Source organism: Jaculus jaculus, chromosome 10, assembly GCF_020740685.1.
Source record: "Jaculus jaculus isolate mJacJac1 chromosome 10, mJacJac1.mat.Y.cur, whole genome shotgun sequence".
Lineage (NCBI taxonomy): Eukaryota > Metazoa > Chordata > Mammalia > Rodentia > Dipodidae > Jaculus > Jaculus jaculus.
In genome coordinates, this window is record NC_059111.1 from 55,448,543 (window position 1) to 55,467,385 (window position 18,843).

Here is an 18,843-nt window from a genome sequence, read left to right on the forward strand (position 1 = left end):
GGTCCTTAGGCTTCACAGGCAAGCACTTAACCACTAAGCCATCTCTCCAGCCCTCTTTTTACCATTTTAAAGACATTTTTTTCCTCCTCCTGAGCTGTCATGCCCAAACTTTCTGACAGTAAGTATATATGTATTGCTTCTTAAAGAAGCAATTACAATTTTCTGTTGACTAGTTGAGCATTAAAATAGATTGATTTTAAAGAATATGTTGAGGTACTGGACAGATTGCTTAGTGGTTAAGTGCTTGACTGTGAAGCCTAATGACCCCAGTTTGAGGCTCGATTCCTCAGACCCATGTAAGCCAGATGCACAAGGGAGCATATATATCTGGAGTTCATTTGCAGTGGCTGGAGCCTTGGTGTGCCCATTCTCCCCCGCCCCTCTTTCTCTCTCTCTCTGTCTGTCACTCTCAAATAAATAAATAAAAATAAACAAAAAACTTAAAAAATAAAAAAGAATATGTTTAGAATGCTTCCTTTTCTGTGAGCAATAACCATACCTATTCCTTTTAGAACCATTTTTGCATGCCTCTTATTAACAGTGCAAGTAGCAAAACTTAGATGTTATCTATAAAGTATACAATATACAATGTTCAATTTTCACATTTTTCTGTAAGTATGGGATACATTTGTGAGTTAACTATTTATTAACATTTTGTTAAAGACACTAGTAACAAACACCTAACATGAGAAAACCAGTGTTAAGCTGTGGGCCAAGGTGGAATTAAGTTGCCACCACAGAAAGGAGGCACATACCCCTTTAATATTCGCAGCATCATTGGAAAGTCTGGTGGTTAGCACTCCAGTGGTGTTCTTGTGATCATCAAACCAGCTCATATCCTGGGACACAAAAAGCATTTCATTATCTTAAAGCCTATTCATGAAACCAAGATCCAGAAGAAAGTAATGGGTCAGTTTTAACACATATATCCCTTGCATTTAACATTCAGAACTTAATGTTCAGTAAATAAGAGAGAGACTTAATATGCAAGCACATAACTAGATCATTTCATTTGTCATTTTCTTTGGAAATCCTACTATGAGTCCAGCATGATTTTAAGTGTTGAACAGTGAAGATTAACAACAAAGGTACTGCTGCTGCAAAGTCCCCAAGGCAAAGGCACACTGACCTGCCAACACACTAGCATGAAGCCTTAAGGGCTGAAAGTTGCCTGTAAAGAAAATGTTTCCTCATTTTTTAAACTTGCCACCTTTGTCCTCCTGTGGCTCCCCCATACCTTTGAGCAGTGACTCAAATGTACAGGGAAGACACTATGCTGAAAAGGGTGACATCATGTACATCTTTGTGATTGGGTAGAGGGGGCTGAATACAGGCCTTTAGGCAGCTGTACAGATTACAGACTTCCGTAAAAGAAATTAGGAAGCCTTCTGCTGCCTTTGGCCTAAGAGATGTGTTTTGACTCACATCTTAGAAGAATAATGATGGCTGTCATGAGGCCAAAGTAGAGGGTAGAGGATGAAGAAAATGAAACCAAACAGGAGGCTGTTGCAATATTAAACAGAGAGGGTAGTCATCAAGACCTTAGCCTAAACTAAAGAAGCATAAAGAGTAGATATGAGTAAGCCTAGTGAGAGAGGAGTCAAAAGTTCAAGTTTGTATTAAAGTTTGAAATATATACTAGACATCCAAAGTGAGAAGCTAACAAACAGCTAACTCTAGTCCAGGGTAGAAAAAGTAAACTGAGTTAAAAACAAAAGTAATCTAGACTGAAATGGCATTTAACATTGAAAAGGTTTTTCTGAGCCAGGTGTGGTGGCACTCACCTAAACTCCAGCACTTGGGATGCACAGGTGGGAGGATCATCATGAGTTTGAGGCCACCTTGAGACTACATAGTAAATTCCAGGTAAGCCTGGGCTTGAACAACCTTGAGAAGCCAATTTTTTTTTTTCTTTTCTTTGTCAAATCCCTTGAACTTTTAAACAAACTAGCAAGATTGTTATTTGGAAGCATGAATTTATGTCTGTCACAAACAACTGTGGCTTCTAAGATGCTACCTTAAACAGTGATTTTCATCAAAGTAATAACTCAATTTTATCAAAAAGATTTGTAGCCACATGCCCCACCCTAAATAGGGATCCCTAGATTAGACCCTGGAAGAGCTGGGCTCAATTCCCAGTGCAGACCCATGTAGAGACTGCCTAGGCACTGAATAGTGTACCCAGAGGCCCATGTGAGTGCTCCTTCCCCATATTTAGTCACATGGGTATAACCACAGCCCACACATGCACAGGTGGGATCAGCCCCACTTGGCACTGACCTCACTCCCTGGCCTGCCCACCTACTCTGCCCTGAATAAGGATGAAAAGATTGGGCCCCCACACTCCTCAGCCCAGACTACTGTGGAGACTACCTAGGGTACAGGTGAGTGCTACCCCAATGTCCATTCAGTAATTCAGGCATAATGCAGGCATGTGCAAACATGGATTGGGGATTATAGAGGATTTGGTCCATCTAGTGCTGTCCTCACTCCTCTGTCAACTGACAGCACCTGTCCAAAGTAGGGACAACTAGATTGTGCACTGGTCCCACTGGTCCTACTCCATAGGATTTCTAGCCCAGACCTATGTGGAGACTGCCCAAGCATGGAGTAGTTTGACCAAGGTCCAGTAAATTCAGCCTAGACCCCAAGATACAGCACTAGCTCATACCCACCTGGATCAAGATGATAACCATCAAAATTATCCTTCAAAAATATTTCCACAATAAAACTGGCTTTATAAATACATCAACACTAAGCCAGTCCTACAGGGAATAATGGATAGAATATTTCACATCAAAGAGAAGAGCAAAAATACTCAAGAGGCTACTGGAGGGAAAAAAATAATCAAAATTAGAACAGATGTAAAAGCAAATGAAGATGAAGAAAACACCAAACTCCACAAAGACTTAGCTCAAGTAGTAAGACAAGGGAAAAAAGTAAAAGGGATAAAAATTGGAAAGAAAGAAGTCAACTAAACCTATTTTCAGATGACATGGTTCTATACAAAAGTTATCTGAGCTACTCCACCAAAAACCTCCTGGAGCTGAGAGAGTCTCTTTCAGAAAAGTAGCAGAATATTGCAATGACAAACATAAGGAGAAAAAAAATCAGGGAAGCAGTCCCATTTACAGTAGCCACAAAAAAGTAGTTTAGCAGACTTCCAGTCAAGACGGCATCACAAAAAAGTAGTTTAGCAGACTTCCAGTCAAGACGGCATCTGCCTAACTGCACCGCAACTCCTGGGGAAGGAGAGGCAAGGCATTAAGGGGTCATTGGGTCTTTTAGGGGAGAGTAATCTCTAATAGATCGCCAGTGGGATGGGCAGAGGGGCATAAAAGGGAATTGGCTGACTCCCATGCTCTTGAGTAGCTCACCAGTCCCACAATTCCCCCTAGCAGCCATCCTAACCAGAGTCCCAGCCTCAGGCTATTCCCACACTAACTGCAGGCAAGGGGACCCAGGCCAGTAGTCCCACCTGTGCCATCGGGCACAGCTGATCACCTGGATCCCCGTGCCCACCTGCATGTGCTCAGACCCTCTCCACTCCACCCCAACCCCCCCATAACCTTGGATCCACTCTGCTCTGCCCCACCCTGCCCCTGTGTGACTTCAGACCCTCTCCGCTCCACTCTGCCCTGCCTCCCTGACTTTGGGCCCTCTCTGCTCCACCTTGCACAGCCACCCTGTGACACTGGACCTTCTCCACCCTGCCCCACCCCGCCCACGCGCTAACCACACACAGACCTGGGATCCAGTCCACCCACCTCTGGACCCATCCCCACCCCCACGAAGTGGCACCATTTCCCCCACCCATCACAACCACCATCCCATTCTCCCTGCCCCCACACTGTGATAGGCAGACTGCAACATAAAAGGAATAACATAAAAAGTCAAATACAAGTAAAACAAACAAGATCTCCCAGTCCTGTAATGGATGTCTCTAATCAAAGCATAGAAGAGACACAAAACCAAAGCTACTGAGAGTATTTCAGGAAATTCTCCACACAGAAGAATCAAATAATCAACTTTAAGTGCCTATAAGAAACAGATCACAATAACCAAAATCAGAGAAGGCACAAAAATATTCAAGTCCATGAAAATACCAAGCCACATAAACCAACATAATATGGCAGGGATCAAATCAAACCTCACAGTCATTACCCTAAATATCAATGGCCTTAATTCACCCATCAAGGGAGACAAGCTAATAGGGTTGATCAGAAAATTAGACCCTTCAATCTGTTGTCTTCAAGAAACCCACCTCACCACTAAAAACAGACACCTCCTCAGGGTGAAAGGGTAGAAAATGATAATCCAAGCAAATGGGAGTAAGAAACAAGTAGGTGTATAGCCACACGAATATCAGATAAAATAGACTTCAAACCAAAAACAATCAAAAAATACAAAGAAGGCCACTTCCTACTGATCAAGGGAACAATTCATCAAGAGGATATCACAAGCATCAATCTTTATGTACCAAACACAGGTGCACCACAATTCATAAAACAAAACCTACTTGACAATAAGACAGAAATAACCATGAACACCATCATAGTTGGGGACTTCAATATACCATTATCAGCAATAAATAGATCATCCAAAGAGAAGATCAGCAGGGAAGTGAGAGAACTCAACAAAACCATAGAACAATTAGACCTAAAGGACATCTTCAGAACATTCCACCCCAAATCAACAGACTACACATTCTTCTCAGCAGCCCATGGAAACTTCTCTAAAATAGATCATATACTGAGTCACAAAGTCTGCCTCCATATATTTAGGAAGATTGACATAATCCCCAGCATGCTATCATATCACAATGCCATATTGCTAGAAATTACCAACAAAAGACCCACCAAGAATCCCATCAGCTCCTGGAAACTGAACAGCACACTTTTAAACAATAAATGGATAGTGGACAAAATAAAAAATGAAATTGTGAAATTTTTGGAAAAGAATGACAATGAGAATACATCCTACAAAAACTTTTGGGACCCAATGAAGGCTGTCCTCAGGGGATAATTCATAGCACTAAATACCTTCATAACAAAGACAGAGTGATCCCAAATCAATAACCTAGCCATCCACCTAAAGAAACTAGAAAAGCAAGAAAAATCAAAACAAAAAACCTCCAGACAGAAAGAAATAATTAGGATCAGAGCAGAAATTAATGAATTGGAAAACTAAGAAAACAATTAAGAAAATTGATGAAACACAGAGCTGGTTCTTTGAAAAAATAAACAAGATTGATTTGATCAAGCAAAAAAAAAAAAAAGAGAGAGAGAAAGAGACACTCTAAATTAACAAAATTAGAAATTAAAAAGAAGAAATCACAACAGACAAAAGTGAAATTTGGAGAATCATCAGGTCTTACTTCAAAAACCTCTACTCCACAAAACTGGAAAATATGGAGGAAATGAATAAATTCCTAGATACATACCATCTTCCAAAGCTAAACTCAGAGCAGATTAATCTCTTAAACAAACCTATCACACCCATTGAAATTGAAAAGGTAATAAAAATCCTCCCCCAAAAGAGTCAAGGACCAGATGGCTTCTCAGCTGAATTCTAAAAACTCTTCATGGAAGAACTCAAACCAATCTTTCTTAAACTGTGCCACACAATCAGAGTACAGGGAAAGCTTCCCTACTCTTTCTATGAAGCTACTATCACCCTATTACCAAAACCAGGCAGAGATGCCACAAGAAAACTACAGGCCTATTTTCCTGATGAACTTAGATGTGAAGATCCTGAACAAAATCCTCACAAATGGAATCCAACAACACAACAAATCCATTATCTAACTTGATCAAGTGGGATTCATCCCAAGAATGCAGGGGTGGTTCAACATATAGAAATCTGTCAATATAATATAATACATAAATAAGGTTAAACACACAAAGAAACACATGATCACTTAAGTAGATGCAAAAAAGGCCTTTGACAAAATACATCACATCATGATCAAAACATTGGAGAGAATCAGCATAATCTATATTTTAACACAATAAAGGCTATATACAAAGCTCCTGAAGCCCAAATAACATTTAATGGAGAGAGACGGAAGGAATTCCCATTGAGATCAGGAACAAGACAAGGGTTGTCCACTCTCACCTCTGCTCTTCAATATAGTACTGGAAGTCCTAGCTCAAGCAATAAGATAGGAGAAAGAAATAAATGGGATACAATTTGGAAAGGAAGAAGTTAAGTTAGCTCTATTCACTGATGACATGATTCTATATGTAAGAGAGTGGAGAGTCCCCAAAATCTGAAAGGTGATAAACTTCTTCAACAAAGTAGCAGGATACAAAATCAATGCACAAAAATCAGTAGCCTTTCTATAGGCAAATGACAAAGATAGAGAGAAAGAAATAAGTGACATTGTCCCATTTTCAATAGCAACAACAACAAAATACCTTGCAATAACCTTAACCAAGGAAGTGATCTATACAATGAAAACACAAAAACACTTTAAAAAGAAATTGAGGAGGACTTCAGAAAATGGAAAGACCTCCCCTGCTCCTGGGTAGGCAGAATTAATGTAGTGAAAATGGCAATTCTACCAAAGGCAATATACAGATTTAATGCAATTCCAATCAAAATCCCAATATCGTTCTTTACAGAGAGAAAAAATGATCTCAAAATTCATATGGAAAAGCAAAAGGCCTCAGATATCCAAGCATATCCTCAGCAAAAGAAACACCTCTGGAGGCATCACCATACCTGATCTAAAGCTACATTACAAATCCATAATAATAATAACAGCATAGTACTGACAAAACAAAACAAAACAGGAGTGTAGACCAAAGGGATAGAATCAAGAATCAGAACTTTGGGTCAAGTAACTACAGCTACTTGATATTTGACATTGGCCCTAACAATATAGGCTGTAAAAAAGACAGCATCTTCAACAAATGGTGCTAGACAAACTGGATAACCATATGTAGGAAATTAAAACTTGATCCACACATCTTGACATGCACAACAATCAAGTCCAAATGGATCAAAGACTTCAAAATAACACCAGAAACTCAGCTACTACTGGAAGAAAATTTAGAAGGAGCATTACATGATCTAGGAATAGGAAAAGACTTCCTGAAAAAAACCCCAGTAGCACAGGATCTTAAATAATCACTCAACCAATGGGAACTTATTTAGCTGAAAAGTTTCTTCACAGACAAACATACAATAAGCAGAGCCAATAGACTACCCACAGAATGGGAGATAATATTTGCTGAATATCCAACTGTCAGAGGCCTGATCTCTAGAACCTACAAACAACTCAATGTCGGGAGCCATTCTGAATGGCTGGACTTGTATCCATAGCTCTGGGCTTCTGGCAGCAAGACATTAACAAAACTATAGCAGCCTTCCTACAAGCAGTGTCAGGAAGCCGTCTGGCAGCAAGGCATTAGCAAAATTATAGCAGCCTACCTGTAAGCAAGATTAGGTATCTTCAGCCATTTGGCTGGTCCTTTGTACTTAGAAATGATTGAAATGCAAAAACTCTGTAACAGGAAGGTTTTTTGATAGGAACTTGTAAAGCTCATAAAATCTTTGTCTATGGAAAAACTATTTGTAAAAAGATATAAAAAGGAATGCTGTGAAATAAACCATGTCTTCAGTCCTGGCTTCAGCCCTGGACTGGAGTCCATTCTTTCACTCTTTCTTCTGTCTTTCCTTAATCCTCACTCCCCATCAGGCGTGAACCCTTTCAGCCGGCAGGCTCCGGCAACTCAAAAACTTAAACAATAAAAAGTCAAACAACCCACTCACAAAATGGGGCAAAGAGCTGGACAGGCAGTTCACAGATTAAGAAATATAAATGGCAAACACGCACTTAAGAAAATGTTTATCATCTGTAATCCTCAGGGAAATGAAAATTAAAACAACTATGAGATTCCACCTTACCTCACTAAGGACAACAAACATAAAAAGTCAAATGAAAATAAATGTTGCTGAGGATGTGGAGAAATAGGAACCCTCAGCCACTGTTGGTGGGAATATAAGATGGTACAACCACTTTGGAAAGCAATATGGAGACTCCTTAGAAAGCTGACTATAGAGTTATCAACAGATCCAGTTATTCCCTTACTGGGCATGTACCCTAAAAGCTGCACAGCTCAGTTCAGAGAGATTTGGTCAATCATGTTTATAGCTGTTCAATTCATAATAGCTAAGAGCTGGAATCACCCAGATGTACATCATTAGACAAATAGTTAACTAAGATGTGGTGTATCTACACAATGGAATTCTACATAGCTATAAGGAAAAACAACACAATGAAATTTGAAGAAAAATGGTCGAACTTGGAGCAGATTATTATCAGTGAACTCACCCAATCACAGAAAGATAATCACCACATAGTCTCACTCATCTATACCTCCTTATCTGAATCTTCCCAAGTTGCAGGCATACCTACCAAGCATCTCGAGGACTGGACAATAGGGAGGGGGTAGGGGACACAAAACTGGACCCAAATGGCAGTGGTACCATATAACTCTAGATCCTAAAAAATAGACCAAATGGTTGAACCTTCACCAGGCCCTTAGAGGGAATACCTGATTCACAAGGTACTGGAGAGGGTACAACAAAAACTGACCTTTATTTCCTCCTATTTCTGTTTCTTCCCCCCTCTCCCTCTTCTCTATCATCTCTCTATCTCTTATATTATGTATCTTTTTCTTCCTTCTCTTCTTGATTGCTGACCTGTAACTCCCAGTACCAGCAGGTGGCTATCATCCACAATGAGCTTTTGATCAGAGAGAACTACGTGGTTTCCTAAAAGAATGACAGATTTCTGTCAGAGTGCTTGAGGACCCACCATAGGTTAGTGGTAACACCCTACTGATAAAGACACCATATGCTGTTGGCATGTAACATGGAGTGACATAGCTGGAAGATAGAAGAGAGTCAGTCCTCAGACAGTTAGTGCATTTAGTGCTAGAAGGTGCTACATGGGCGACTGGAGTAAAATGACCAATATCTGTCCAAGCAACATATGGTCTAACCTACTTAGCAGCAAACAAACTGACATGATGTTCACACAAGTACAATAATGGTGCATTGCTATGGTGGGAAACCAACTGCTCTTGATTTGGCTAACTGATCTGCTCAGTGGAACAGAACCCATTGGTGGTGCTGGGAAACAAGTCAGAACTATGTCCAAAAATGATCCCACTCTCCAATGTCAAGATTCCACCAATTGTAGGCTATAAGTGGGCCTATACCTATTAAACTCTCTCTGAAAAATAATGGTTATCACATTGATTTGGTGCCAACTTTACTCTCTTTTGGAGAATCTGCTTCTCTTTTTCAGACAGACACAGATCCTAAGGAGAGAATCACCCCATCATACCTCACAAGGGCCCCCGCTGAACTAAGAATAATTGGGAAAACATGCAAGAATGCTGTTTTCTTAGCAAACTGGGAACCAGTACAATGGTGAAGGAGATAGACACAGAGAACAATCAGCCCCTATAAAAGTAGATATCTATCCAGAGACACAGAGGCTCCCAAGATCTCAACACTGAAGCAGACCTTAAATGAACCCAACATGGCTCAGGGAAATTTGCAGAAGATGAGGTGGAAAGAATGGCAGAGCCTCACATTGGGTCATGATATGCAGAGACATTTCCTCCCACCCAAAACTGAAGGCTAACCCCACAATGCATGACCCAAATGCCCCATCAAGGAGGGTCCCTGTGAAGGGGGGAGGATAGGGAGGAGGATAACAATGGTACCACCTTGACTGTATTCACTGAGTACAAAAATAAAAAAGAAACACATTTAAAAAATAAAAAGAAAAGAAATGTATATATATATATATAGGCATAATCTTAACTAATGAAATGGAAGACCCCCTACAATGAAAACAATAAAATACTGAAGACATTGAGGACACCACAAAAAGTCAGATCCCCCATGCTTATAGATTGGGAGAACTAATAGCATGAAAATTCTAATTTTACCAAAAGCAATATACAGAATCAATATAATTCCAATCAAAATTTCAGCTTGATCTTCACAAAAATAGAAAATCACCTCACAACTCATATGGAAGCACAAAAAGCCTCATGTAACCAAAAATGTCCTCAGAAAGAATAATATTTGTGGTATCACCATACCTGATTTCAAGATATACTACACAGACATGGTATAAAAACATCATGGTACTGGCACAAAACAAAGATCAATAAGTTGTAGTAACTACACAACCTGATCTTTGATAAAGAAGACAAAAACATACACAGGAGAAAAGACAGCATTTTAAATAAATGGTGCTGGGGAAAGTGGATAATCACATGTGAAAGAATGAATCTAAGCTGGTTGTGGTGGAGCAAACCTTTAATCTCAGCACTTGGGAGGCAGAAGTAGACTGACTTAAGTTCAAGACTATCCTCAAAAAAATGAAAAAAAAAAAAAAAAGAATTTAACCCTCTTCTCTCACCTGCATAAAAATCAACTACAAATGGATCAAGGACCTCAATATAACAACGAAAAATGAAAAACTAGAAGAAAAACTATGAAGAACATTCCAGTAGCCCAGAGTATAAGACAAATGCTCAACCACTGGGATCTCATGAAGCTACAAAGATATTTTACACCTATCAAACCATCAGCAGAGTCAATAGACAATCTACAGGACTGGAAAAATCTTCACCAGCTATACATCTGATAGAGGTTTAATATTTAGAATATGCAAAGAACACAAAAACCTGAACAATAAATGAAAGTCAATCAACCCACTCAAAAAATGGATCAGGGGGAGCCGACAAGAGTTCTTTAAGGAAGAAATACAAATGCCCAATAAGCATCTAAACAGATATTCAATATCTTTAGCGATAACACAGAAGTACAAATTAACACTATTTTGAGGTTCTGTTTCATTCTGCCCAGAATGGCTATCATCAAAAATTCAAATGCCAACAAATGCTGGTGGGGTGTAGGGAAAGGGGAACCCTCATACAGGTGATGGGATTGCAAACACGTATAGCCATTTGGCAATCAGTATGGAGAGGTTTCTCAAGAATCTAAAAATAGATCTACCATTTGACCAGCTATACCACCCCCAATCCTATATCCTAAAGATACTACTCTTGCTCAGCCATGTTTGCTGCTGCTCTGTTCACAATATCTAGGAAATGGAATAAGCCCAGATGCCCATCAACTGATGAATAGATACTGAAAACATGTTACATATGCACAATAGAATTTTACTCATCAATAAGTTAAAGTGAAATTAGGAAATTTTCAGGAAAATGGACAGAACTAGAAAAAATATACTGAAGTTACTTAGACTCAAAAAAACAAATACTGCATGTTTCCTGTCATATGTGGATCCTGACATTGAACAGTTTGATTATTTCTTTGTTAAGTTGTAGTAAGCATCAGTAATGAAGCTAGAATGAGGCTTGGTGAGAAAAGAAGCAGGGAGGGATAAGAGGACAGGCAGGTGGAAGGACAGAATACAGGTGCAGGGGTAATACAGGGAGTAGATACAAAAACTAATGAGTCATGAATCAGTACCATATAAATATACTGCTTGGAGCTTCAAAGATGGTTTAGTGATTAAGTTACTTGCCTGCAAAGTCTAAAGACCTAAGTTCAATTTCCCAGTACCTAGGTAAAGCCAGATGCAAAAAGTGGTGCATGCTTATCTCCTTTGTTTGCAGTGGCTAGAGGCCCTGACACCCATTCCCCTATCTCCCTGACAAGCATGGTGGCACACGCCCTTAATCCTAGCACTCAGGAAGCAGTGGTAGGATGGTTGCTATGATTGGAGGCCAGCCTGAGACTACATAGTGAATTCCAGGTTAACCTGGGCTAGAGCAAGACCTTATGTTGAAAAACAAAACCAAAAAGAAATCTACCCCTTGGTTAGCTAATTAAAATACTTGTTTCTTAGAAAGAGTGTGAGGCAGGCACAGGAAAAGAGAAAGAGAGAGAGAATGGGTGGAAATTGGGCAAAAGTACCATGCAGGCATGAAAAATACTCTATCTTAAAACACAGGCTGTTGCTAGTAAATCCCAGTGCCAAAAATAGGTTACTTCTCGTAGTGGTGAGGGAGGCTCATGAGGTTCCCAAAACAATGCAGGCCATTGACAAAGCACATTAACCACCACAGTTAAATGGTATAAGACCCAAACTGCTAATGACATCACAGGGTACAGACACGGGGTACTGAAAGATCTAGCTGGAACTGAGATGAGAGCCAGCTTCCTACTTGCTACCTGTCATAGTGTTGGAAAAAATTATGCAAGCTGCTGAGGAACAAAAGTCACCAACAGCATGGACAAGCAGTGGGTACTGCAAGCTGCAAATTCAATCAGCCAGGAAAGGTGTGGACAGTGGTGCAATAGTGGCACACAGGCTATGGAGGTAATCAACTGCTCTCTGATTACATATGAAGCTTGCTCAGTTGGAGGGAATTCCACCTGATTCTGGGACTGATACCCAAGTTAGAAGCCTATGTCTTGGAAGATCATACACTCTAAAGTTTCTATGGTTCTTTGGCTAAAAGGAGAGACAATGCCCATCAAAAAGTCTTCTAGTGGCCTGGAGAGATGGCTTAGTGGTTAAAGCACTCACTGAAAAATCTAAGGAACCAGGTTCAACTCCCCAGAATCCACATAAGCCAGATGCACATGGTGGCACATGAAACTGGAGTTCTTTGCAGTGGCTAGAGGACCTGGTGTGCCTACTCTCTCTCTCATTTTCTCTCTCTCTCTCTCTCTCTCTCATAAACAAATAAATAAATAAAAATTAAAAAATTATCCTCTATGTTCTATGCTACTCTCAGTCTTGGATAGAAAATATGCTTTTTACAGGTGGCAGAAAATATTGGGGAGACCTAAGACCCATCAGACTAACAAGAAATAAAAAGCCAACTGCCCAATACCAGAAGTCACCTCTATCATATCTGTGAGGGAGAGGAAGTACCACATGAGATATGAGTGCTGTACTCATTGCTAGCCAGATAACCTTCCCCAGGTAGATGGTGGTAGATACTGAGGAGACACAAAACTCACTAAAGTAGAAAATCAGAGTTTTCCAAGAGTTCAGCAGTAAAGAAGACTTAGAACACACCCTCCAGAACTCAGGGAAGATTGCAGAAGAGGGTCTAGAAAGAATATAAGAGGCACGGGGTGGCAAAGGTGGACTCTGAGGCATTGTTCCCCCTACAGACACAGAAGAGTACATTCATGATTCACAGTGAATACTGATAATCCCACTGAGGGGGGCACACAGTAGTATGGGGGTAGGAGAAAGGAGAAATGAGAGTTATAATCTGAGAGAAATATGAGCAATTTCAATATGCTCATACAGTAATGTTCTCAAGAAAAAATTTCATTATACCCTGTATTCATTTCCTCCTAAGTATTCTCTGGTGCTTAATTCTTCCCCACTTAAATGTGACTTTCTTGGAGGCTGGGCCCACTCAGTTTTGAATGCATTACAAAACTTAGTAAAACACTTTGTAAGCAGTGGCTTTGATATTTTGGGGTTCCATTGAATAATTTCTGCAGAGGACATTTTAAGAACCGTTCCACCCTGTCCCCTTGGCTCTCATTGTATAATGGATCTGGTATAGAGACTGGTGCAATAATGGGGAATGTGGTGCCTTGAGCCTAGGAGTAATCTCAGTGATGAATATGGCTTGACCAGAAAGTCCAAGAACAGAACTTTCAAAATTACTGCTTTCTCAATTGTCAGATGCAATACTGACTGTTACCCTCACCAAAAAGCAAACACAAGTATCTTTTTAAGTGGTGGTGGGAAGACTTGGAAAGGAATATGGTACTCCTTATTCCTTATTAAAACAGCTGGAGAGATATCAATGTTCTCCAGATACCCAAACATAGCAAACATGCATTTTTAAACAGGTACAAGCACCCTTGGTCTACCTGGGGCAGGCTGCTAGAGCAACATTTTATTCAATGGCAAATCATGACTTATTATAGAAAGTTTCAAGTCACATATAAAATTTATGTGACCATTAAAATTTCCTCTTTCAACTGGGCTGTCCTGGGATCCATTCTCCTAATCCTATTTCTTCTTTTTCCCTGAAAAATATTCACATAGTCTGTTGTTAGGGTCTTTGAGGTACAAAATGTGAGATTCTATTAAGACCTTGTCAGCAATTAACACTGTGACATTAGTTAATGTATATTTCATTGGGGTAAAGATACTGGATAATAAGGAATGGGACATGGGGATGAGTTTGGATTTGTGGAATGACAGGTGTAAAGAGTGTCCTATAGTGTGTAGAGAGTCATAACAGAGTACACCGGAGAAAGAAGGAAAGAGATGAGGAAAGGAAGAGTACTTGAGATCACTTATGCTTACATGGCCTCCTACTGCTGACACCAAAGACTGGAGGGGAATCCAGTGCAGTTTTTTATGCATGCCTGAAGCACAAATACTGCAGGGTGTAAGCACATGGTTCACCTGAATTCATAAAATGAGTCTCAGAGAGGACAAACATGGGACTTCAACCTGAGCAACCTGTCAGAACTTGCAACACCTGGGTGCATAGGGCTCAAGTGTGAAGTTATAAACATACCATAGTGCAACCTCAACAGCCATACCTGCCTCAGCATGGACTTGAAGACCATGTATCGGAGCCGCTTGGTGAGGATCTCTCCAGCTTTGCCAAATGTGTATCCCTGTGAAAAATTAGAAGATGGAGGCTGGGAAGATGGCTCAATGGTTCAAGTAGCTTTCTTGCAAAGCCTGATGGTCCTGAGTTCAATTCCCAAGCCACCATGAAAGTCAAATACACAACATGGTACAAGCATCTGATATTTGTAGTAGCAAGTGGCCCTGGTACCTGCCCCCCCCCCAACACATAAATAACTAAATAAAAATTTAAAAATAAAGAATGCAAACATGCCATGCAGAAGACTTGTCAAATAGTAGTTACACAACAGAAGGGGGATTGATATCACTTCCAAGGCAGGATGTTAGACAAAGGCACAAAACCTCATTCCTTATGTTTGTTGTATTTCTATGACTATATACTCTAGTGTATGGGAATATGTGTAGTGCAATGGGAGCAGGACCAGCAGAGCCCAGTTTTGAAAGTAATTCTGCAACTCCCAGCTAGTAGACCAGAGGTTTATTACAAATGTATTTCTTTGTCTCCCATTCCTGGCTCTATTTATTTTCCTAACAAGGGTCTCTCACTCAGAAAGCTTCCAAAGATAGAGGAAAACCAAAGCACAGTGCCTACCTAAATTATCATATAACTGGAATACTTCTGGGAGAGAAATGGGGTGTTGTTAACAATTACACAAGAACTTGCAGTGAGATCTGGGGAAAAGTATTTACATTCATCTACCCATGAAGGATGCTGAGAACAAAGTTATCATATTCTTTTTTCTTTCTTTCTTTCTTTCTTTCTTTCTTTCTTTCTTTCTTTCTTTCTTTTTTTTTTTTTTTTGAGGTAGAGTCTTGATCTAGCCCAGCCTCACCTGGAATTTACTATGTAGTCTCAGAGTGGCCTTGAATTCATGGCGATCCTCCTACCTCTGCCTCGCAAGTGCTGGGATTAAAGGCATGTGCCACCATGCCCAGCAACAGTTACCAAATTCTTAGTTTCAATCATAAATAGCCAAAAGTTTGAAAACAGAACAGGTTGAGGAAGAGTGACCAAGAGAGAACCATCTTCATTGTATCTTCCCATCCTTCAGAGCCATCCTCCTCTGTGTCTCAAGAGTGGAATTTCAAAGGGGAAGTGGGGGGGGGGATTACCATGGGATACTTTTTATAGTCATGGAAAATGTTAATAAAAATTGAGGAAAAAAAGAGAGGTGGGAAAATCCAGAGGAATGTGGCTGCTGCTACTGTGTACAGATTTGATAATTAGGAGGCATGCACTAGAAATAAGAGGTATGGTGCAGTGAAAACATAATCTCTTCATAAAAAAAAAGGAATCTAAAGACTGAGAAAGGACAGGACAATGTGTGTGTACCACCATGTCTGGGGAGGAAGGACAACTGAGTCCTTCCTCCAAAGAGCTTGGGGACACCAGATTAGAAGGAAGCAGCACTCTCCTTTCTATCTGAAACTGGGAAGAGGCAGCACATAGAGATTACAGGTGGGGAAGCAGAGTGGAAGAGTTTAAATGGAACATAAGGAAAAGAGGCTCTGACACAGCCCTGGATCTCTTGCAGTCACAGAAAGAGGAGGGCAACAGTATGTTCCTTTGTGTTTTTACATCACATGCTGGGTATTATAGACAGGGAGGAAAGAAACACATGCACAAACTCTAGTCAACACAGAGCCAAGTCTTCTAAGTGGTCAGAAAAAGAGGCCATGTAACTGAAGTTGCCATAACCCCTCAGATAGCCAATATAAAGAGGGTACACAATGTCTTACCGACCACAGCTCTCTACTCAACACTGCAATGTTACAGACCTTCCACTAATATATACTTTCCACTCAGGGGTTAGAGTAAGAAAAATCCTAGGTGAATTGGGATTAAACCTAAAACTAGCAGTGTGTGAGTTCACATGGAAATTATCACAGGACAGTTTCTGCTATGGAAGAATGTGGAATATGAAGTGTCCTTCTCACATGGGGAAAATTACTACTGTTACTACTGTAGAGCTAACTACTCAGACACTATATTTACATACATTATTTCATGAAGACCTGTGACAGTGCTACAACCATGTTTCTGAAGAAATAGAGGTTTGGAGTAGCTGGCAAGTCACCCAGAGCCACAGCTCTACAGTGGCATAGTTGAAGTCTGAATTGAGGTCTGTGAGAGTCCTGACCAAGATGGACCCACAATCTGAGCTCTTGTCCCCACTGAGCTCCCTGTCTGTTCTCAGATGGGCAGTTTGACATATCACCCTTTCCAGGTATGGGCTGTGTTCTGCACTGTGGAGGTCCAGGAGACCATTGGCTGTGCTCACACAGTGTGGCAGTCAAGAAAGAATCAAGCTCCCCAAGTGCCTCCAGGTCATAGGTGAACTGCTTTCACTCCATATGACTTGGGATCCCAACTGCCAAAGCAGGGGCAACCAGAGAAAAGCCTGCCTGCCTCAAATCTCTTTACCAGCTTTTCACAGAGCCATCTGCCTTCTCTACACTGTGCTGTTCAGTTGGTAGGATACCCTTGCAGGTACCCAGTGTCCCATATATTCCACCAAAGTGAAATTCCCCAATGAAACTTTCAGTACTTATATTTTTCATTTACATTTTCATTTTCTTTTTTGTTGTTGTTGTGTTACCTGTTTTAATGTTCAGAACAATGCCTCATCTACTAATATTAAAATATGAAGAGATACTTACAATGTGTTAAAGAAAACTTCCAGTTTTAGCTAAAATATTGCATTGGTTTAACAGTTATTTAGTCAATACATTATTTTTACTAATGTTGATATGTTAGTAACTTAGTAAGTTGACACTGATTTATTCAATAAACTACTTTTACTAATGCTAACACAGGCCAGGGCACTTTTCTAACAAAGAAGAGGCAACATTTTCCCATTTTACAGATAAAAAACTGAGGCTCACATAGCTTACATTACTTATTTGTTCAAGGACACATAATTGGGAACATGTACAATTGGATAACCAATCCTAGATCTAATACCAAAATCCACAGTGTGTGCCTTACTTCGCCAAGCCTTGAGAACACTTACTCCTTTAGCAACCGCACCTGCTTTCTACAGGTCTTTTTGTGTGTCATACATGTAAACATGTGTGTGAACATGTGTACATAGGTATGTATGCACAGCACCCCAGGGATCCTCCTTTCTCCACTTCCCCAGTGCTCGAGTTGCAGGCATGCACAGCCATTTTTGGCATTTTTATATTTGCCCAGCAAGCACTTTACCATTAACTTATGTCTTCAGTCCCAGGATATATTTTTAGGACTGAAAATCTCCCATCTTCAAAGGGTTCTTTCTCCTTTAACAAGCACTGAATGATAAACTTTTCAAACCCCCTTTTAACTAGTGTGATCTTCTTGTAAAATTATTTTAATTGCTTGTTGTGTTTAGAATATAGGAAGACATTTTTTTGCAATATTTAAATTTACCAGCAGTATTTACATCATAACTTATATTCAGATGTTCCCCAAAGCCCATTATTGAGTGCCCATCTTTTGGTCATAATCACAATATTAGATCTACCAATCTCTTTTCTATGATTATTACATCAATAATTCCATGTGGGGGAGAAGTATGTAGTGAGAAGTTAAGGAAGTCTGAAGATGGAAAACAACATGGCTGTTATAGCCAAATTAATAAAGGAGCAATTGTATTAACAGGGAAATTATACAGATGTTTGCAGGTACACCCAAAGTGAATAAAACAATGTAGACATTTACCTGAAGGAAATACGTAATAAAAGAAATAATTCCAAAGACCAGAAAAAATAGTGAAAACAAGTTACAATTTTGTCGTTTTATTTCAGGATCATCATTTCTTGTAAAAACCTGTTTAAAAAAGTGTTTGAAAGTTGTTAGTTCCATTGCTGAGAAAAGCATACTCTGACTGCCCCATTTCTCATTCACAGTTTTGAGAGTCAGGAGACCCTTTGTCTGCTGGGACAGGGTTAGCTTCCAGAGAACTGCCTTCACACCATCTGCCTTCCTAGAGACACAGAGGATCTGTCATTCACAAACATCCAATATTCTCGTGCTGAGATTTCTTCTAAAGAGTAATGAGTGGCAGCCTATAGTGCAAAGAGGAATGCAAACAAATACTCCTGGAAGCCTTGGTAAGGAACTGTGCTGTGGGTAAAGCTCACTGTTTTCCTGTGTGGACATGTCAAAGTGTCCCATGGTGTCTGGACAGAATCTGATGATGGCTCTTGCTAAC

General features: G+C 40.1%; 1 protein-coding gene across 14 annotated transcripts in view; it reads right to left on the reverse strand.

The window, feature by feature from the left end:
- LOC101595257 (multidrug resistance protein 2-like) overlaps positions 1 to 18,843 on the reverse strand; it is a 114,326-nt gene that overhangs the window by 41,703 nt on the left and 53,780 nt on the right. For 12 of the 14 annotated variants that reach the window (XM_045160420.1, XM_045160426.1, XM_004662293.2 and 9 more), the window contains 3 exons: positions 18,351 to 18,458; positions 14,596 to 14,673; positions 756 to 839 (listed from right to left, as the gene is read on the reverse strand). In XM_045160420.1, coding sequence (XP_045016355.1) covers positions 756 to 839; positions 14,596 to 14,673; positions 18,351 to 18,458 — 270 coding nt within the window. The remainder of the gene's footprint in view (positions 1 to 755; positions 840 to 14,595; positions 14,674 to 18,350; positions 18,459 to 18,843) is intronic. The other 2 variants (XM_045160422.1, XM_045160421.1) reach the window with 2 other exon arrangements.